The following is a 22,932-nucleotide window of genomic DNA, read 5'->3' as shown; positions in this document are numbered from 1 at the left end:
AGCAGAGGCAATTTAAAGCCAGAGAGGTGTAATGAGGAACGTGCTACAACTTCACATGGAAATCCTTATTCCTTTAGCCAGGAAAAACCTTCCACATTTTCTCCTGCAGTAGATTTAGACCTCTTTCACAGAGATAAAATGAAAGAGAAATAGGTGAACCCATCTTAAGACAGCTGGCTAACATCAATCCTTTGCTTTTGTGGGAGTGAATGATCTGAAGACTGATATAAAATACATAAACTTGGCTCAAAGTACAGTTAAAAATTCAGCAGCTTGGAAAGCAAAATATAAATTATTCTGCTGTGTGTCTGGTAAGAGCTACATGGGCTTTCATATTTCAAATCCAAGCCCTTCTCAAACAGCAAATGCATCAAGGTAGAAAAAGAGAATGAAGCCACCTTGTCACTGAGCAATGGTACATGGGCCTTGTCAGCTCCAACTTGTCTGTTCCTCTGTTTTAGTGTAGCAGGGCTGATTATCCTGCTGCTGGAACCACTCCTCTGGCTGTTGCATGAGGGACACTGGTGAGTAAGACTGCAGGACAACTTAGGGAGCTTGCCTGGACTCAGATGCACAAACCCAGCAAAACTGGTGAAGTGTTTTTGTATCTTGGGATGTAAAAAGGGAGTTAGTGTCCCTTAAAAGGTAGTGGTGGAGTACAAAAGTCAGTGATGCTGTTACTGTAACAAGGTAACAAGGCCTTTTCAGGATTTTCCACTTCTTCTGCGGGTAAGCAGAACAATTTTAGTCTATGAAAAAATTAAGAACAAGTAAGAATTGTAAAGTAATAGTGAGGTGCAAACTCATGTGACACACTTTTAGTAACAGAAGTAAGTATCTGAAAGGGAATCAAGTTCTCTCTTTTTACTGGAAGAATCTGTGTCCTAAAGTAGCATCTTCCCACCATCCAGAGAAGTTAACATTTCAATTTAAAATAGGAAAAGAAGCAAAGACTTTCCATCATCATATATGTAAACCAAACCCTGACTAAGTGTAATTAGAAGGACAGAGGATACAAAAGTCATAAAGGAACTGTAGTTATGCTAAAGAAAAAAAGTTCCACTTATCTGATAATTCAAGGAAAGATTCTGAGAAAACCATCCTAGACAGAGACTGATATCAGTAAAAATTTTTTCCCAGACTTCAGTTTTCAGATACCCTTTAGTGCTAGTATTAACTCTTGTTATTGCTGTGTTACAGGATGTTACACCTTGAACAAGGAAACAAACAGCTCACTGCTGTATTGACAGGAGGCTCACTGATGGGGTTTTTCTGCATGAGCACTTTTCTGTTCACTCAGCTGTACTGCACCCACTCTGTGAGTTCACACAAGGAAGAAAGCTGAACCTTTCACAGCAATAATACCAAGATGACAAGCAGGCAATTTACTTTGCTCTTGCTTTTGATCTTTAACATAAAAAGAATCTTAGAGATTTATGCACTCAAATTTAATTTATTAATTTCAGATGTTTTTCTGAAGTAATAATATCATGTTGCTAGCAACAGACACCCTCACTGCTTCCTCCTCATCCCCCCCAACTCTGCGAGCAAAGAACAGTGTCCTGGCAGATCTTGTTTTTATGGGCCACTTTAATGTATCCCCAGGTCAGTTATATGCATCCAGCTATACACTAAAACATACAGTCCCTTCCTACTACAACAGAAGAAAAAAAGGTAGAGCAATGACTTTGTTTTTATTGTTGCATTTTCAAATAGCAGCTGGAAGAAGCATTGATATAAAAGCTGTATGAAATACTAAAAAACTCCCGTGTAAATAAATGTCCAAAGGACAGCACCTTCACAAGCATTCATTATTTAATTTTTTTATGAAATATGAAATGATTTGAATTTAAATATGACTGAATGTTTCACAATATCCATTTACTAAAAAAAGTGGGATCCATTACTGCAAGACACTATTCATACCTAATGGATTATTCATTAAAGAAAAAATGTATTGAAATCAGAATAAAGTAAAAAACTGTGGAGACAGTTATGCTAAAAAAAAAAAAGCAAAACAATCCACACATCCTGTCTCTGTGATCATCATCATCATCTGATGTCAGACTGCATAACAACATGACACAGATTACAGAGTATCTGATAAGGAAAAAAGGTCTGAACTGCCAAATCAGTTTTTTATCAGGACAGGACTGGAAGCCAGAGATACAGGGCAGGCTCCACCCAGTGCTGGGTACCAGGTTTTGTCCTGTCTGTGCTAAAACTTTACTTGGGTCAAGAAAACACCTAAACCCACTGAGCTTCATGCCTGCTACCAAACATGAGTTTTATGAATCAGTCAATATGCGAAAAAAGTCAGTGTCTTTGTAAAAAAAGGTTTAGATATAGGAATTGCTTCCGATTTTAGTAAACCAAAGCTGTTCTCCTGCCATGCAATTTAACATCATTTTCTGATCAAGCACAAAATGTCCTTTTTAGTTCTGATCTAAAAAAGCTGAATCTGAAAGAAAAAAAAAATTTTCCTTTTCCAAAGATCTGATGATAACTCTTCTTCCCTTGAGAATAATGCATCACTACTGAAGAATGAAATACCTATTTTGGTACAAGTTGTTTGAGCCCAGAGCAGCACACCTAGCAAAAATAATTCATGATGTAACAACAAACCAAAAAGGATTGTTCAAGAGTCATGTGATGAGATGTAATACTTAAATATGTTGATAAGCCTTAGACTTTTCATCAGCTCAACCATGAAACAAGCATACAAACACTTTGGTTTTATGCTAATTCACAGACTGCACTATGGCCCTTGGGGCTGTAAGGCCACAGAGCACCTGTGGCAAGGCAAGATGGGAGTGCTGGGGAGGGGAATTACCAACTCAAGCAGTTCAGCATGCTGCCTTTGATGATACCTGTTTCATAGTCAGAATCTTTACAGCACAACCCAATTTTAATAAAATTTAATGTTTGAATTTTGATAGTTTTTTTCAAGTCAAAACCACATTATAAAACACTTGACTCATGGTTTCTACTGCAGACATTTTTCAAAAGGAAATCAAAAATGGCTCTGATAACTTTCCTCCCATCTCTTGTTTCCTGTGTCTGCTTTCTAATGCCAGCTCATCAAATAAATAGTAGAGCTTCACCAAGCTCTTGTTGATTTGCATCTTCCTCACTTTAACAGCTTTGGGAAGTTGGACAATTTTTACCAGCACTTCTCAGCTTTACTTTTTCTGTTGGTTCTCTCTCTTGGCTTTATGACCCACACCAGCACTATGTATTAAAATGTGCTTTTCTTACAGAGAGGGTGTAACAGGTGCTGTTCCACTGCCTCACTGACCTGATAAGAAAAGGTGTCAACACAAGTGTCTGAGACCTGCTCTGGACCCTGCACAGAAAAGGCTGACACAGAAAAGGATCAGGAGGCTTCCAAGGGATCCAAGCAGGCTCAGAAACTGCTGCCTATGTACAACCATCACATCCTCAAAGGCTGCAGCAGCTCTGATTTGACAGAGTTTATTCTCTGTAACTGTGGCCATCTTACAGCACTTCTGAACTCCCAAGTAACCCAAAGCAGAGGAATGTCCTGAAAGAAACCAGCACCTTAGTTCTGAACTAAGAACTTAGTTCTTAACTGAAATATTCACTACCTTTTTCAGCCCTGAAGATACTGAAGAAAATGAGAAGAAAACTTTAGCTATCCCAGTGTTGTTAGCACACTATTGCTTTTATTTCTGACAAGAACCAGGTGAGAAAATACTTCCATTACACAAAAAGAAACTACAACTGAGTATTGTGCAGGAGGCAGTTTGTCTCTTAGCAGGAGAAGCTGAGGTTATTTTACAGAATTTTTGAAGTGCAGCATACTCCTACAAATTATCATTTCTCACTCAGAAAAACCCTTCTGTGGCACCAGGGAAAAGGGTCAGCATGATTTTGATGCAATTGCATCCTAAGAGGCATTTAGCTGCGTTTCATGGGTAATTCCCCTGGGAGCAATAACATCCCTGCCTTAGCCTATTGTGCAGCTGCAGTCCCATAACTCCCAGACTTCCAAGTTCCCTTGGGACTCTACTTGTGTCTTCTGTAGCTTAGAAAAACGTAAGTACATGGAAGACTGGGCACGTTTTCAACTCCATTTGGGCAGGAAAGAAAGGGGACTCTGGCCTGCCTTCTCTGTGTGGCCCAACAAACAGCCACATCTTTTCTATTCAGTGTTTTAACCAGCCTTTCTACTTCAGTAATAGTTAAATGTTAATGTCTCCAATTTAAACAAGAAATGCTAGCCAAATAATCTCTTTGCTTTATTAAACAGACAGGTGTATTCTGTAACCATGCAACAGTAAGATTGTGAAACAGGTAACACCCCTTTTCTTAGCTTCTTGAAAAATTTACTGTTTTCTAGTTTAATTCAAGAAATACAGACTGAGCCCCAGTCTCTAGGGAAAATGAGTTGCAATGACACAGGAAGAAAAACAATGCACCCAAGTTTACCTTGAAATATAAAAAATCCCCCAAGAAACATGCACCTGGGAAACAATTTTTCTCACATAATCAGATAATACTGGGCTGCAATTCAGACTTGAACTAGTTTAAATTCCAGGGGTGTCTGACTCCAATTTCTGTAATTACACTCACTTCTATGGCTTGATTCCAAAACCTCCTGAATTCAGAAGAAGCTGTTTTCCAACTCTAGTTCCAAATGTACAAACCCCATTTTTGAGGCAGGTTTACTGTGTCCAAAATGTGACTGACCTCGCCTTAGCTGGAAATCAAACTGCTCAACCCAGCACTATGGACAGAGTGAAAATATAGGAAAAAAATTACCAACATAAAAATAAACCAAAGAAAAGCAAAGCAGATTTTCCAAATTAGGAGGAGAATGCCTGGAATAATCAGCATAGGCAATCAGTAGCGTGCTTTATTTAGACTGAGCCTTCAATTAAATAAATGCTTTTCTCAGCAAAAGCAAATGAGACTGTAAAAGAAGGAGAAGGCTAAATTAGTGCAATATGAATGACATAATAAATATGTAATGGGTACAGTACAGACCTTGCCTCTCTTCCCATGCTCTCTGTAGAGAATTTTGGGGAAAAAAAAGTGGTTCTTTCTGAACAATGAAATTTATCACATGGTTCAGATTATCACCTTTTAAGTGCTGATTAATGAACTATTTTTTACAGTAACTACAGACATGAATCAATATTCACTGCATTTCATGTACAGGTTGATGGCTCTCCACCCAGACTGCAGGTGAAGTTCAAAGCAAACAAAAGAAGGCATTTCTTCAGAGAGCTGTGAAACATTAAATTCCCTCCTGCAGACCATTGTGAAAGCTGTCAGTTTCCACAAATCAACTGAACAAATCTAGAGAGGAATCATTAAATTGCATAATGTCGATAACATTAATATGAATAATTCCTGTAGGTGGGAAAAGGCCTGGAATGCAATACCATTATGCACTTTTCTATCATGTGCCCTTCACAGGAGTTTGGGGAGTAGGAGCAGCAGGAGACTAGGGCTATTGAGACCCTCATTCTGGTTCCATTACTCTGCTTTTCAGTTAGCTGTTCAAGTTTAATGATAAAATTAGATTTTAAATAGTTATGTTTATCCAAAAATCCCTGAGTACCACATAAATCACTTTCTCAATCAAGGACTGAAGAGGACAGACTCAAAAAAGCTGATCCCAGATACATTTGTCCCCAGAAGTGCAGGAGCTAGAGAGGAGAGCAGTAAAGCCAAACTGGAAGCAAACAAGTAGAGAAGCAGTTCTGCAAAAACATTAAATTGTGTTGGAGGATCTGAATGTTATCAACACTTGTGCCTTGTCATAGTTTTCAAAGAGAGGAGAACCAAGTAAGTATCCAGGCAGAGGGAGATGCTACTCTGAGATGTGTGTGTACACCCCCACACAGGTAAGAGTACATGGGTATTTTGTAAAAGGAAGTGTTTCTGGCAAATACAACCATTTAAGTCATATGGATAAATTGATCTTGAACATTTTCCCTGGAATACCAGGCACAAACTGGCTTTTCTTTCTTCCTTTCATTTACAGAGTACAGCTGCTGTCTGAAGTGCTGAACAATGTGGTTGGTTCAAGAGTAGTACCTGTTCTCACAACAATTTTGCACTCCAAAATGATGTTCTTTCAGCTTCCCTACAAGAACCACATTAACCATTGGCATTTCTTTGTGCATCTTTTTTCTCCCCCTGGGCATGTGGTGTACCTCATTCTTTCAAGACTCCAGTGCTACACTAGAAATGATAATATTTAGAAGTCTTTGAAAACAAAATCTCTTCAGTGGAATAGAGTCGATTTTATCTCATTGCAATTTCAGAGTGCTCACATTGCATCATCTGCCAAGTAAGTGTTACAGCAGCAAACAAAGATGTGAAAGCATCAGTCACTGTTAACTGCTCAGTGCTCAGGCAGTTCTCAGACCCTGTTATCAGAAAAAAAACCCCAATGATTTTCCAACAGAGCACCAGTAGAAGGAAACAGTCCCACTGGTAAATATTTGGGATCAACATACTCCTTTTCATAGGCTCTTTGGTCAGCCCTCAGTAACATACAGAATTGTTTTGTGTAGCCCTTTTGAAGCTCTCTGTTGTCCTTCCTCCTCAGAAGAACTGTATGAATAAAAGGGAACTGAGTAATTAGACTTTACATAGCACAGCTCTATAAACATCTCAATAAAAAAATCCCATGTACTCTTGTTTGCAAACATTACCCTGCAAACGTGCAGGAAACCTCTGCCTTAAATTTGCTTTGTACCTTAAAGAATCACGAGTTTGGTGCAGCTGGTGGTCAGTGGGTCTGTGTAAGCAGGAGACAAAATACTGTTTTCAAAAGTGCATTTATGCTGAAAGCTTCTTTCTATAAGACAATACTAAATAGAGCTATATAGAAAAGGATTTTAGTGTCACTTGTTTTTCCTATATAATCAGAGGAAAAACAGTAGGCACAGCCAGAAGGTGACTCCAGATCACCTAATTAGAGCACTGGTCTAAATAAGCCTTTAGGGGTCCTGTCTCTAGAAGGTCACTCTGTCCTTCAAATTCATTTTTGTGAATGCCTCTTGTGACCTTTCAGTGGAATTTACTTCCTGGTTTTGTTACTTTTTTCAATTTGAAAGTGATGCTTTCTCAGAGAGCTGACACAAACCCCAAACAGTCCCGGACTGCTGTGTGCTCTAAGGATCAAGAAGAAGCTTTAGCCCAGTGGATAAAACCAATAAAAAAAATTTATCCAAGAACAAATTTTACTTAATGTCCTTGCAGACTTCATGTATTTTGTACTTGCTGCTGAATTTCTGATTTTATTTTTTTTAAAATCTATATCTATGTGTATCTCTGTGCAAGATTTATATTACCATACCTGGGGAACTGTTCTTACATAGAATATATCAAATGTGGTCACTCTACCTGGGCCGTAAGTGCATAACTGCAACCTTGAAAGACGTTGATCTAAATCACTGAAGTAGAGAGTATTTAAATTATCTTAAATACTGACACGTAAGTACTGAGATTACTCACTCAATGTATGGGCTTTGCCAAAATCAAGGTCTCAATGGCAGGAAGATGAAAATATTACTCCCCTGTCAACTCTGATTACACAACAAAGAAAATAATGAAACATAGCATATGTTGTCTGGTAAATTTTAGAAACAACAGCTTTCAACACTCCATGCTTTAATTTTGTGCTCAAATATATCTCAGCTGTGGATGTTCTGAAAGCTTCTTCCTCCTTTAACACTGTTCTTCTGTCACAACATTTCTAAGAGGAGAATGTAGATGTATCACACTCTTTTAATGAGTAAAGGTGTTAGAAGTTACAGCACCTCCAGTCACAAATATAATGAAAAAATACACCATTTAATGAAGTTAGGTTGTTATTTTTGCTCCATGAGCATATTAAGTACTTTTAACCACATCTGAAAAACTGCTTTGAAGACACTTGGATGAATTTAAAACTTTTTAATTAAAAGAAGCTAGGAAATTTCCTTCTCTATATTTCTATCTCTGGTCTAGTTATTTTCTCTAAGATGCATCATCTCTCAGGTACATAGACCACCTATTCTGAAACAAGATTTTTTCCAACCCAGTTGTTGAAAAACCATCTATCAATTTAGGTTTTATTCAACAGAGCTCCTAAACAAGTCCAGACATTTGCTTTAGTTGATTTGTGCCATTAAGAAACATTTATTACTCTATTATATTAACTAATGCAAGTAATACGCAGTGTGCCAGTGATGGTTCTAAGGACAGAAAGTCTTTAGAAGGTTGTCTATAGCTCACCAAAAATACCCATACTTTTCAAGTCATAGAAAAAAAGTATATGATGTCCTAAGAAAATTTTACTGGAATGAGATATGTAAGAAAAAGTAGGTCTTCCATTACATAAACTGCCTAATTTGAAAACTTAATTTGCTGCTTATGTTTATCAAAGACACGTGATTTGCAGGCCAGATTTTTGGCTATACCATTATTACTTCTTCCTTTTCCCTACAATACTATGAACAAACTTATTTATAGCAGCACTGTAAAATCCTTAAAAGCTGAATATGCATTTCATGCAGTAGAGTTGAGTGACTCCAGCAGATCTTACAGATGAGAACGTCAGGTCAGCTCTTTCACAGCTCTTGCACACAGGTTTTTTCTGTACTTAAAGTCTGCATGTAGAAGAGACAGAGCTTTGACAACTTAGGCTTAACTTGTAAAAGTTATACCAATATACCTTCAGAAAGGTATCTCTACTTGAATGCTAAACTCTGTTCTGAATTGAGTTGCTTTTCACTGGGACTGAAATCACATTTTCAAGGACAATAGCTGCTATAATGCAATTTAAAAAACACATGTTCTAGCAGGAATTCTTACATATGCAGCTTAGAAGTATGGTGTAACTTTTACAGTAGTAACACATATTTACAAGTGCCAGATTTTCAATTATAAATATTTATCATAAGGACATGATTTTATCTTTAATTAGCCCAACTGTTAAGGACACTTCTAATGTGAGAATTGTAGTTCAGTGTTTCATACCAGATGTAGCCTCTACAGTTAGTCTTTTATCTCTGCTTGTAATGAGCATATACTTACACCAAAACCACTGTGTAATATGGGAGTGATTAGAAGAGAATAACTACAGAAGATCTGGGCTTTGGAAGTAAAATAAGAATTTTCTGAAGTTGCATACATAGTTTAAATCACCTATGACCATATGACCAATATTACCATACTTTAAGTATCTGACCATTTCCTACACAATCCATATGAATTTCTTTGTTCTCATAAAGACCTGAATGACTAGATTATTTTTCATTTCCTGTACCTCTCTAATCTGCTGAGTTATGCCTCCATGTCTTCTAGAAAAGTATAAGCATGAGAACTGGGGTAATGCCAGGTTTGATCCTGGGTTATAAACAACTGAAATATGATGCCCATCTAATAATGCCAAACACCCTAAACCATGCGTGTTACTGATATAATGACACAACAAACACAGTTACAGGCACTGAAACAGCAAGAGGAAGGGAGGGGAGGGGAGGACTGGTGACAGGTTGGGGGAGATGAATAGTGGCAGCCTGGTGATCTCCTAAAAAGGCAGACTTTCTTTTTCCAGAATAAACAGTTATACCAAATTTTTAATTAAAAAAAGCAAAGTATGTTGGGATTTCATTAGCAATATTTTGTGTTTTAATCCTCCAAGAATGCATGAAGTAAACTGGGTGAAAACCAATTTCATGTCTAATGATATACTGAACTTGCTTATTCTTTGGCAAAGCAGAGGTTCAGAAAGCAAGCGGTGTCCTTGCAGTTCTGTGCCTCTACCCCAACCATGCCAACAGCCTCTCTGCAACCCACTGTGACCTCTGTGGTTTCACAAAGGCTGCTCTTAAATGGAATAATAAAATGGAAACAGAACGCACCCGTTACTAAGGTAACTGAGCCAACTTTTGATTCAACTCATTTTTCTCAGCAGTCTGAGTTACTGAGCTGTCTGTTCTCTGTACTCATTTCATTAGCAGAATGTTTGATTATTGGCTTGCAAATGTTACCTATTGACTCAGTGTATAGTAATGAGCATGCCAAAGATCAGTGTTTAAAAACACTCATTAAGGAACCAAACAACTTATTAGAGATGGGAATGAGGGACACAAAAAGAAATGAAGGAGGGAACAGAAAGGTGGCACAGAAAGGAGTTTGGAAATTTCTTCCCTAGCTGTATTGCTCACTTCCCGTTTTGTTCCCTTCTGCCACCATTTGAAGCCTTCCCATCTTCTCGTTAAGCCTCTAGACATCCTTCTAAGAAACACGACAATGTAACAACAATGTTACAATGGTAATGTTTCTTTTATCTCTTGATGAATTATATTCCCAATTGTTAGTAAACCAACTGGATGACAGAAAATCCTAGAACAGAACTGCTTTGGTTCCCACATTAATGCCAGTTTCCTGGGATACACCCATGAACTAGGATGTGCTGCAGTGCATGGTACACAGGCAGTCACAGCTGCCCAGCTCTCCAAGAGCAACATTTCGCACTATATTAACACTGACACAAAAATGAAAAAAGATATGAGGTGTTATCAGCGTGTCTCCTTATGGGGGAATAAAACCCCACTTGTGAATCTTGAATCTACAAATATTCCAGTGCCCTGGAGAGCCCTCAGATAGCTGTGAATTTTGGCCCCACTGATTGGAAACAGTAGGAGATTGAGAGCTTGGAAATTAGGCTGAGTTGGATGAGGCCAGGCTTAACAATTAGATGGTAAATTAGGAACAAGATCATAAAAAATTTGCATTGTTCAGTAATCCAAATAATGTGCTCTCATAGATACAGAGAAAATGACATTCTGATGCAGTGATGGCAGGATGGCAGGAAATTTTGAGGGACTGGCACACTCCAGGAACATGAAGGCAATTACCAGAAAACAATAGGAACAGCATGGAGGAGTAGCTGTGTACTGTGTCTGTCTCCATGGCGCTCAAGTGGCATCACTCAAAACTGAGGGATTAGATACAATTACTCATTTAGCACATGCTCCACCTGCCCTTCATCCCAGACATGGCCCCTATTAGAAACGGATGTGCAAAGGATTGATTTTAGCAGAGCAGGACTTGTTTTAACACTGAATAAATCTGGGGTGCATTACACTCTTCGTCTAAAATTGGCTCAGTGTGGGAGAAAGCAACCTCCAAGGTAATTGTGAATTCTGTTTCCATGTTTTATGTAAAACATAAATTCTGTATTTTTCTCCTATGGCAATACCTGATCTCCCCTCTGTAGGCAGGAAAAACTCAGGTTGTCTTGTATCTGTCAGTACTTTCAAAATGGAACCCTTGCTATTTATGTCAAGGAACTTTTCATGTTTAGCTCCTTACTTTTCACTCAAAGTTTTAAATTTTGTTTGAGTGAGTAGATTCAGTTGATAATTTTGATCTATGGGAAACAATGAGGCGTAGAAGCTGTATTCAAAAATTCCTTGAAAACAGTATCATTTAAGTTAAATGTATTTTGTCTGGCAGCAGAGCCATTAACAATTTGAAACAAAAATTCAAGAGTAGGAAAGTTTGAGAAAATACCTGCTTTATGAAACTTTTCCATTATCTCCTGACGAACTGATTTATCCAAGTTGAAATAATTGTCATCTTCATCAGGTTTGCTCAGAAACAGAGGGATGTGCTGAAATACAATTATATGCTTGCATTTCTGGTTTGCAGCAGCAGCCAGCTGCTCATCGAGCCAGGCATCCTGGGCTTGCCTTAACTCAGGGCACTTGGAAGAATCACAATATAGCTGAGAATTCAACACAAGAAAGAAAACACCTCCAACCCAAAAGCTGAAGTAGTCATCTCCCCAGTTCTTGCAATAATCATCTATGGTTTCTCTTGTTGGAGTATTGCCAATATCATGATTCCCACTGACAAATACCAGTGGTATGTCCTGGTCAGTGTTTTTCAGAACATCCTTTAAATCTTGCTCTTGTTTTTTTTTCCATCGGGTTCCTAAAGGAAAAAAGAAATACAAAACATTTCAGTGTTTATAGGTTTTTTTTCCTCATCTTCACTGTTCACTTTTGTTTATGGAACTGTGCACAGTAAGAGAAATATTGTGCATTAGATGTGATCACAAAAACATATCCACTTTATCCCTGTACATCCACCCAGCCCTGTCCCTCCCTTACCAAGGCCTCAGCCATTTTCAGTTGCTGGCCTGAAGGCAGGCTCTGGACAGGACCCAGCAGAGAGCACAGCAGTAGGTGATGCCATGGTCACTGCTTTGCACCAGGAGCTTCAGCTGATTCTTTTCATCTACAGACTGATGATGTGGTGAAAAAAATGCAGCAGCCTTGGATGGTATAATGGCACAAGGGTAAAAACCAGGTCAACTTCTGGCTTATATTTTATGGCTGCGCAATAAAACTAAGTGCTGTTGGGTTTGAGATTTTTTTCTTTTTCATTACAAGAGCTATTTCAACAGCAAAAATTGAATCAGCGTCTTGTGGTGACTTATTTATATGATGAGTCTCTTTTAATAATAAGCATGCCATTAAATTTAAAATAAAATGTTGTTGTGTACTTTGCTAGTTTTCCCTGCATCCCTGACTTTGTATTAATATGCATTTCCATACAGGTACTCTTCTGCATGTCAGAAGTTTGTCCCTGCCTACAAAGATTTATCTTATTGATAGATTGATTTACAATCACTGTAAAAATTTAGAAAGGAAGTTTTAAAAGGGTAGTTCTTTTTTTCTAATGATGACAGAGGTTTTCCTATGTTTTCTAAAGACTAATCTTTAGAGGCCATTGATATGATTATTATTAATTAAATGAACATGTATAAATTGATTTTGTCCTGCAATACATAACATCTAGCATGGGCCCATATCACAAATAATAACTCCATTTTTAAACCAAAAACTGTAACAGGATTTTTACAAAAACTCTGAATTCAGGTTTCTAACATACACTTGCACACAGGTCTATGCCAATCAATCATCATGTATTTTTACATTTTGTTTTACTTTCCTAACTACACACATACCTTATAAGCAGAAATGCATAAATAGGTTCCTGTATTGCAACTGTGAAATAAAAGGTTTTTTTACAATTTCTTCACAATACTTATGATGAATATGTTGATAAACACTCACCCTTATTAACAGATGTTTTGTTTTACATACTCTACAGTTACAGGCTTTAGTACCACCTTGTTGCTACTATCAGAATTCTACAACTTTAGAAAAATACTGAGAAAAAAAACATATTAGGTCTAAATTATGGTTAAATGTAAGGACATTGATATGAGGTGCATTAAGTCAAAACCACAACTCTCTTGGGTTTAACTGCTGCAGAGGGTAAAAAGTTATTGTAAGAAGATCTTTGAGTAACTTGACAAATATTGGGCATATGATATCCAGTGGAGTCTACAAAGTCATAGTGAAGAGCAGATTGCTTTTTGGGGTGTATTAATGGTCAGTTTAGGCTGTTCTTGCTAATCCCAGAAAAAAACCAGGGGAAATAACATCTATATTACTTGGAGACACTGGATTTTAAAAAATAAATCCAAAAGTTCAAATAAACCTGGCACACTGCTGTCCGCAGGATAAGGAACCTGTCTGAGAGCACTGCTTTTACTGACACTTCCCATTATCCTATGGAAAGAGTTGGACATTTCAAGCTCTAAATATGAAAATGTATGGGGGAGGAGGGCGGGGAAATGCGAGGGGGAAAGGCTCTGTTCAGATCCTTGTAAACACATTACACCATGTTAAACTCCATGCTATCACTTTGGGAAATTTAGCTAACAGTTGCAGAGTATAAAGACATTTATGCAAAAGTTACAGAAATAATTTGCAGAATTATGTATACCTCTTCCCAGTGGTGAAATTCAAGCTCTAGAGACTAACACTTAGATTAGATTTGTCGACAGCAGGGCACTGATTCCCTCATTTAATGAAATATTATTTCTATAGCAACAGAGAAACATATTCAGTGTTTATTGCAGAAAACAGATTGCTCGAAATGGAAAACAAGATCTCCGCCCAAGAGACTAGGAAATCCTGCTATGAAGAGACTGGTTTAGAACAACTGCATCTTGGTTTGACCTCTTCTTGGCAGAAGGTCAAAACAACTTCAAAAGAAGAGACTCTCACAGAGATAAAGGTGGGAAAAAGTGGAGCAATGTCTCAGGACCTGTTGGTGCAGTTCTGGAGAGAAAGGGCTGGATATCCTACCGGCCCTGAGCTGCACTACAACACACAATGTGTGCCACAAGGAGCACTCCTGAGGCACCTCCCCCTGCCTTTACATCTGATGTAACAGGTAAAGAAGACAAAGACGGTGGTAAAGAAGGAAGCCACTGGAAAATTCAAGTGGCCCCTGCCACAGCATAAAAAAATATCCTTTTAATCTCTCTCAGGCACAGTGTTGCAATATCTAATTATTCCAATTTCTATGAAAAACATTTCTATTTGATAGACATGTATTTCTTTGGCTTAGAGAGAGCTTTGTTGTAGGTGAATAGGGAAATAATATCGTGCCAAAGGGCAATACAAAAAAAAAATTATTTGTGAAGTGCCAGGGTAGATGTAACTGAAATAAATTTCTGTGATGTTTATCCTGGCATCATGTGCAGTGACATTTTTAAATCTCGGGCCACAATTTTCTGTCTTTATGTTAGGTTGTGTAAATAAAGTCTTGCCCTGAGATAAATGGCTTCACAAATTAATAGCCCATAAAGGACAGCTTGGCTTTTATGAAAAACATGAAAGTGAGAACTGTTGCTGGTGCAGTTGTGTGCAATTTTCCACAGCTTCCCAGTCTATCATTTTTGAAAGCTGAGCATTGTGAACAGGCGCATGAAGGTGCAATGTCACCGTGCCTGTTGTTTTCTGTTGTGTATCCATTTGCCTGAACAGCTCCAGTGTTCTGTCCTGCACTGCTTAAAGGAACCAAAACAACCAGCCTTCTTCACACACTGAAAGAGCAGATTTCAAGACAGTGCTTTAACGGCATTTTTGCTGGAGCTGTCTTCAGTCAGCAGAATTACAGATTATTCTGCCAAAGAAATAATCCTTTAGCTACTAATCCTTAGTTACAGTTTCCTTTGGTATTCTACAGAGGGCTGCACCACTCTAAGATTGGATTTGGTTTAGTTTTTCTATGGCACCAGCTATTAAAAACAACCGGAAAGCATTGTTTCCCCCCAAGCTCTATCTGCAATACTGATATCAATTTTTGTGTAACACAATCTTTCCCATACAGTAATCTCCACCAACACTGTAACTTTTCCTCCAGATGTATTCCAAATGAAAAATTATCGATTAATTAACAACATCACCAGTTTTTCTACTGATATGAATCAGGAGGGGGAAAGGGGAAGGGGGGTTACCATGGCATTATGAGGTGGTACCCCCAGGCATTCCTGGCTTGGTGTTAGAAGTCTAAGTACTTCCCCCAAAGCAGGAGAAGCATTTAGCTCAGACATCTTCAAATAATTTAACAACAGGTAAAAAAGTGGTACCATTATTTCCTGGATTTCTCATTACTTGGTCTCAAGTATTTTAATGTATCTTAAAGGTGTCCCAAACTTAGAGGAGCTGCAAACACGTTGTTTTTTAATGGAAAACACAAATTTTCAGTTTGAAGAAGAAAAAAAAGAAAAATTAAGTTTTATGCCAGCAACACTCTAGAAAGGCCCTCATATGACAACTGCAATCTGTTTAACTTTTAACCCAAGAGACTGACTATCAAAGAACAAGTAAGAGCTACATTGCAGACAAAAATACTATACAAAATATCAAATTGAAATAGCACCTACATTTGATAAAAGCAAAATAGAAAATGAAAACAAGATTTAGGAGAACACTGGGCCCATTCCTTATATAATTTATGATACCAGAAGTATCTAACATCAAAGGACAACTAATTATTGTTGAAAACAATCCCATGACTGTTAAAAACAACAGATAGATTTGTGTAGTTTCCTGGGCCTTACAGTGCATCACAATTGCTTAAATCAAAGAATCTAACTATTCTGAGCACTTCCTGTTCTTGAGACATTTGTTATGTTTCATGTATTTTCATGACTCTCTGCAGTTGCCCTACTCCTCCATTTACAGGACCTCCCCTAGCAATATTCCCTAAATTCCTAGGGAGGAGGGGAGCTCATTTTTTTTAGCTGCACTGGAGGAAATGTAACTGCTACCTCCACCTCTGTGGGAAAGCAGCCTCCTCCTGTCAAACCAGGACTGCCTTTCATCTCTGCTCTCGTCTTGGATATCTGGTTGTTGGCTCCAGATTAAAAGGGCTACAAGCAAGATCCTACATCATCCCTGTCTGCTGACTCCTCCCCAGGGACAGCCCCACCAGTGCCCCTGTCACTTGGAAGACATCACAGGTCCAAACCCAATGGTATCACCAACACCACATTGTAGCAGGCTCCTACAGCAACTGCATGATTGCTATGCACTAACATAAACAAAAATATGAGCTCTAATTTTGCCACTTCCAAAACACCAACCCACAGCACCCCTTCAGAGCACTGACGCAAATGGAGCTTCCCCACCCCAGAGCTCTGCTCCTCACTGTGCTGCCTTCTCCCTTCCCCATCTCATCAATATGGGTGACTCCTCCTGACTGCCAGGGCCAGACTCTTCCCTCTACTCAGCTGTTTACAGTTGATCATCCCATAAAAGTAGTGATTCTCTCGTGGGCCATGAGCGGAATAAAACACTATGGTCTCCATGTTCTTTTTTGTCCTAGGATGGTTGAAAAATGTGATAATGGACAGGGCATTGCATAGAAAGGAAAGACCTCTCTTGCCACCCAGTTCAGTCTTTACTGACGCTCTCCATTGTTTTTTGCTTTAAACTTAAAAGCTTCCCCTCTTGCGTCCGGTGTAATGAACTAATGCAACACACTGCATCATTACATGCAAGAATAAACGGATCCATTTTAATAAACCCATTATGGTCATGTTCTGAAATAGGTGTTTTGCTTTAGTCTGTGCTGTAATAGCTAAAATGTCACCTTCTCTCTTCTTTAGACATATGTATTTCTAATCTTCAAATAGCCTGAAGACAATTTTATGATGAACAAGAAATTATGCCATTAAAAATAATGTGAAAACATGATATATTCACTCCTGAACAAACTGATTGACTACTCAGTCTAACTAACAAAAAACCTTATTTCATTAGTTCCAGTGAAATGCGGAATCTGGAATACTCATTTGTCTACAACTGTAAGTGACTTTTCTGGTACATTCGAAACAAGTAATAATCTGTTCTGAGAATCAAAAAGTGATCACACAAAAATTTCTCTACATGAAAACACAAATTAATTTTATTATATAACTTTGGGCATTAAAACAAGAAGAAATTGTAACTGTAGTTTAAGTTAATAATGAACAATTATTACATTAAAGCAATGACAAAATCCCCGACTGAACAAGGAAGCCTATTAGGGGATCAACTGCTCCTGGTTTCAGTGCATGACATTAAATATAATGACTGCAAATGCTGACATTTTTCGGAGTGCCAGCCACACAGGTGCCCACTTAACAACCTAGTTCATGGCATTTACTGCTCCATGTTCTGCTGTGAAAATAAGTATTATCCTTCACTTAAGCTCAACTCTGCTCTTATCCTTACGCATCTCCCAGCAACGCAGAGCTGTCACATCAAGCACAGGCCACCACTGCCTTTGGGTCTCTGCTTCAGATTAAATCATCACAAACAGGAAAAAATACCTCAACGCTACAATACCAAAACCAAACTTATTTTTAAAAAACATCATACAAAGATCTAGTACTTGTACTAGATTTTTAGTACTGTTTCTAGTACTTGTATTATAAAACATAGTATCTGAGAAAATTGTGTAACTAATTACACCTCCAAGATTTTAATAGTTAGAGATATTGATCTGCCAGTCGGATTTCTAAATTCAACAGTAGACTAGACTAGAGAACAAAGTCTAAAATACAAATAAATATATACTTGCTGAAGATGAAACATTTGCTTCTGACAGCCCAGTGATGTCTCTGCAATACGAGCCTGTTGGACCTGTGTTGAGATATCTGATGCTTCCCTACTCTGGGCTGATTAGAGCAAATTTAATTTCACAGTAAACTGTTTGAGGCTCTGAACGCTCCATTAGGTTTTACTAGAATCAGATAATTACTACAAAATGTTTATTTATGCAACTGCAGTGGCCTTTCTTTGAACAGTTATTATTAGATATTTGACAAATAATACGCTACTTACCCAAATTCTTAGCCATTATTAATTAACACTGGCGTAAGAGTTTGGAGAAGTAAATAGCCAAGAATAATTCTGGTTTGGATTCCATCCTACCAAGAATATCAGAGTTAGGTTACAACAGCAGAAGAAACAGATGCAGTGAGCTTATTTAGATTAAGCTACCTTGTGGTCAGGAAATTAGGTCACACCTGAACACTGCCCTATTGATCAGGCAGTGACATATTAATAGAAATGTTACCTTGCACTCTAACAAATACAACCTTTATTTACCCTTTACCCTGATTCAACATAAACATTTTAAAGCCTCTGTTTCTGCTTTGCACCTAAAAAGTCAATCTGTGTCTTTTCTACTTCATGCTCTATTACAATTCTCCAATGAACAAAGATTCCGGAATTGGGATTTAGCTGATAATTCTGCTGAAACTGCAAGTGACACTGGAATACAGCTGCCTCCTCCCCAGCTGTGCCACACTGCTGGGAGTTAAAAAAATACACAAACTTGCTTTTGTTAGTCAACCAAGCAGCCGGTCCAAATGGCAAAAAAAGCAAATATAGTAAAGGTGAAATGCTTACAGCCATTTTTAAAGGTGGAACCATATTTTAAGAAACTATTTTTTAACCTGCTCATATGCCCGTTACACTGAAAAATAAAACATCAGCATTCATGCTCCTGCCTTCTGGATGAGAAAGGCATTTTTAAAAAAATTACTGTATTTTTAGTTATAATTAAAACCTGACAGAATATCTCCTTATATACATGCCTCACTTAAGGACTAGCTGTGCAGCCTAATTTTATCTGGCCAATTTTTTCTTTAAAAAAAAATTAATTATCCTTTGTTTTAGCAAAATTGGTTATTTCATGGTAGTTTAAAAGCAGTATTAAATGCAGTTCACAGATATTTTCCTTTGTGGAATGTCTTACCAGATCACTGTATATAGCATTAAGAACTTGAATTGGACTTGACATTTCTCTGTAATTTATTCAGTTCACAAATGTATAAATGGCAGCTTGTGCATTTGCATGCAGATTTCAGCATTACATTCCTATCTCATCCTGTGTGCAAAACCCACCAGCAGCAGATCTCCAGCTCCCAACACCTCGGTGCCTGCAGTGTGACCATGCCAGTCCCGCGTGACGCAATAAAGCACGAGTGCAGCACCCACCTTGCCAAGGACAGCTCAGCTGGCTGCAAAGCAGCTGCAAACATACAGCTCTCCACAGCAAACAGCTGGGCAGTTCTTCCTAACAAGGAAGAACACACATGGGAAAATGACTGTGGACTTTACCAAGTGTGATAAAACTGGGCATTTCCTCAACGTTCCTGTATAGTGGATCGCAGATCAAAAAACAGGTAGGACTCTCTGGGACATACCAACTTCACCTCTTACACAAACAAAGTATTCACTGACCTCTCCTGACCAGCCCAAGATGGTGTTTTAAGTAGGAGGATTCAGAGCATTCACAAATGGGTTTTAAACAATAATGCTCTGACTAGAAACATTTGCTATGGTGCGTGCTTCCTGGGTTTAGAAAATTAAGCAAATTAAAGAGGTTTTTTTTAGAGTTACCCTGTAAAGTGTTTGCAATTATATGCTGCAGCCTGTGTCTCAAGATTTATTGTCTATAAAAACTACACTTTTGGAGGGAATCATGTTAAGGCACTCCATATTTAACAGAAACAAGAACCAAATATTTTGGACCATGGCAGTTGCACATCTAAATAGACATGGGAAAGAAGCTCAAGCTAATCCAGTTGTGATTCTCCCAGGAGAGAGAATGACTTCAAATGCTACAGTGATTATAAACAGAAATGAAGCCATACCGCTGTCTGGCCACCAGAACCATCAGCTCTGATGTTCCTCAGCTCTGTAGCGTGTCTATTCTGAATGTAAATAACTTCATTCTGCTCTGCGGACGTGTCAGAGCTGATAAAAGGGACTAATTTTATAAAAGCCAGTATGCCCATCTCCTCTCATATTCTGATCATCAAATTGTCAAGCAGGAGTCAAATGGAGAAGTATTGATTTGAGAAACTGTCACTTAATTGCTGTCTAAATATGAACTCAGAATCCCAACATTTGGCACATGTTTTTAAAATCTTGTTGCACATCATTGCCTGTTTTATTATATGAAGAAACCCTGCATGGGAGACAGGATAGGGTATATAATTTTGAGGAGACACGCAGCCAGCAGTTTTGTTTTTCACATAAAGAACATACTGTTGCCCAAAATTGTAATTAGCTGAACTGAGCTGATGTGCCTTATTGAGGCTCTATGGAGGAGTTAAGAGCGTTAGCAGAACGTGCGAATTCCTGGGGAAAACGCAAACCAGTGATGCACACACGCATATACACACAGATGCACAGAGCACAGCACGCAGGCAGGGGGAGCTGGCTGGCACCGGAGAATGTCCCAGAAGAGTTGGGGCCCTGGAAGCACCAGCAGGAGCCACACATCCTGGCTGTAGGCAGGGGCCCGCGATGCTTGAAGGAGAGAAAGCAGGGAGAGAGACAGAGGAAGGACACTGGGGCAGGGAGAGCGCTTGCATCTCCTGCAGTCCCACAGTGATGTCAGTGACAACTCTTTCCCAAATTCATGACTGTTTTTTACAGAATGTCAGACATCGAAGGTAAAGTCTGTACCTTTCACCAGCGCAACCTGCTGCACCTCTGGGCCCCTGCCCGACTGCTTTTTCCCTTTATGACACAAAGTAATCTTCTGGCAGCTCTCAAGGCTGCAGTGCCTCAATCATCACGAACACATCAACAATGAGCTGTGTACAGTTTGGGCACCTCTGTTTTCAGCTTGTCTATTGTCAGGGCCTTTTCTGTCACCTCCTGTTTAAACTATTCACAGTAACAACACATGCCTGGGCTCACAGCCTGAAACACATATAGATGGCACAGTAAAAACATGAAAATATGTAACAGACAAAGTCCTGGAAGACCTTGTAATCCAAGTATGGCCCAGCAAAGAGGGTGAGAGACACAGCAAGCACACCAAGGGCCACTAAGAAAACATTCCTAAATATTATTACTGCAGCTCTGTAAAGCTGATTGTTTCAATCAGATATTTTAGCTTGTTCCACCTAGAAAAGATACATTTATAAAAGCACAAATAGTGAAACATGTTATAAGTAATTATTTGAAAACCCTTAATTAAACAATTTAATAATATTAAACAAAGGTAGAAAAAAATAGAAGAATGTCACTACTTGGGCTTAATTGACAGAAAAGGCTGATGTGAGATTAAAGAGCATGCATGACCTGGGTAGGGAATGTGTATATACCTTCACATTAACTGAAAGAATTAGTACAAGTGTTCACAGTGTATTTGAAGTGCCATAATAGTCAATTCCAGTGATTTTTATTTCTAGTAATTAAAATATACACAAATGAATTTAAAACTCCAAGCATAAACATTACTTGCTCACTGATCTATTATCACACTGCTAACAGATCAAGCTTAATCAAGTTCCATCAGTTTTTTTGTGATTCTACACATGATTAGATAAGTCTCATTTCATTTAGTCTCTAAATAGCTACATTTTATTACAGTCAGAGATAAGTAAGTTTGTGAAAGACTTGCTGTCTTGTTCTTTAACCTGTTTAGCCAGAACAATTACTGAAGAAAAATTAAACACCTGGACTAAATATATCCCATGAGTAACTTTCCTGACTAGAACTCTATCAAGTTACTGATAGCAGTAGCATCATTAAAAAAAAAGCAGTTAAACAATTTCCTTGGAAGGAATTTGGCCACTTAAAAATAGTTGCTGGATTCTAAGCTTCACAGTCAGTGTTTCTCAGTGGCTTCAGCAGGGTGACCTTGGCTGCTAACAGCTGAATTCTCTGCTGCTGTAACAAAAGGTGTTGAAATGCTGATGCTGTTTCCTGGACACCAATCTACACTAAAGGCATGGGATGGAGAAGGAAGCACAATCCTCATGTTAAACTGAAACAGGAAGGACAGGTAAAAAAGAAGGAGGGGGAGTTTGCCCCATGTTTGGAGGGCACTATTCTATGGAACAGACACCAGCCTCATTGAACTTGAGTTCAGGGATCAGGGAAGAACTCAGACACTAAAGGTGTGATTTTCCTACAGACTACCCAAAAAGGGCAAAATAATGGATTGTGTCCTATGAGTAACTTGAAAAAGTCTCTGGCTCGCCCTGGCTCTCATGGGATACTAAGCTCCCTGACACCTGCTGACAGCAATCCAGGAGATCTGGGACCCAGGAGGCAGTCTGGGACAATCCCTTGACACAGACAGGCCAACCGGGGCCTGGCTATCCTGGTCCTACTACTCACAAACACAGGAGTGCTGGGGACATGCTAATCCTGGCAGCCTTGGCTGTAGCAGCCTCCAAGCTGGGGCAGGAAAGGCAGAGAGCACATCTGGACAGCTGACTGGCTTATTCAGGGATCAGCTACAGGATCCTATGTAAGGCTGGTCTGAAAGCAAGAGTTTGAGAGGGTTGACAAGTATTCAAAGACAAGCTCCTATGAACACAAGAATGATCCTTCTGAATACTCAGGGATGGAAGGGGGAGAGAGAAGAATGTAGGCTATAAGGAGAATGATGTGGATGAATGAGGAACTCATGCCTGAGAACCAATGAAAAAAGAATATAAAAGGGAGTTGGAACCAAAGACATACTTGAAAGGAAGAATACTGAAAAAGTACCTGGGTATGCAGGGCT

The 22,932-nt window shown here is 38.7% G+C and overlaps 1 protein-coding gene across 7 annotated transcripts in view; it reads right to left on the bottom strand.

The window, feature by feature from the left end:
• CPPED1 (calcineurin like phosphoesterase domain containing 1) overlaps positions 1-22,932 on the bottom strand; it is a 58,367-nt gene that overhangs the window by 2,961 nt on the left and 32,474 nt on the right. For all 7 annotated transcript variants that reach the window (XM_086853731.1, XM_086853729.1, XM_086853730.1 and 4 more), the window contains one exon: positions 11,548-11,970. In XM_086853731.1, the coding sequence (XP_086709857.1) occupies positions 11,548-11,970 (423 nt within the window). The remainder of the gene's footprint in view (positions 1-11,547; positions 11,971-22,932) is intronic.

Source organism: Cyanistes caeruleus, chromosome 17, assembly GCF_971803275.1.
Source record: "Cyanistes caeruleus chromosome 17, bCyaCae1.hap1.1, whole genome shotgun sequence".
NCBI classification, from domain to species: Eukaryota; Metazoa; Chordata; class Aves; order Passeriformes; family Paridae; genus Cyanistes; species Cyanistes caeruleus.
Note: the sequence above shows the minus strand (reverse complement) of the source record. Positions and strands in the feature narration are given on the sequence as shown.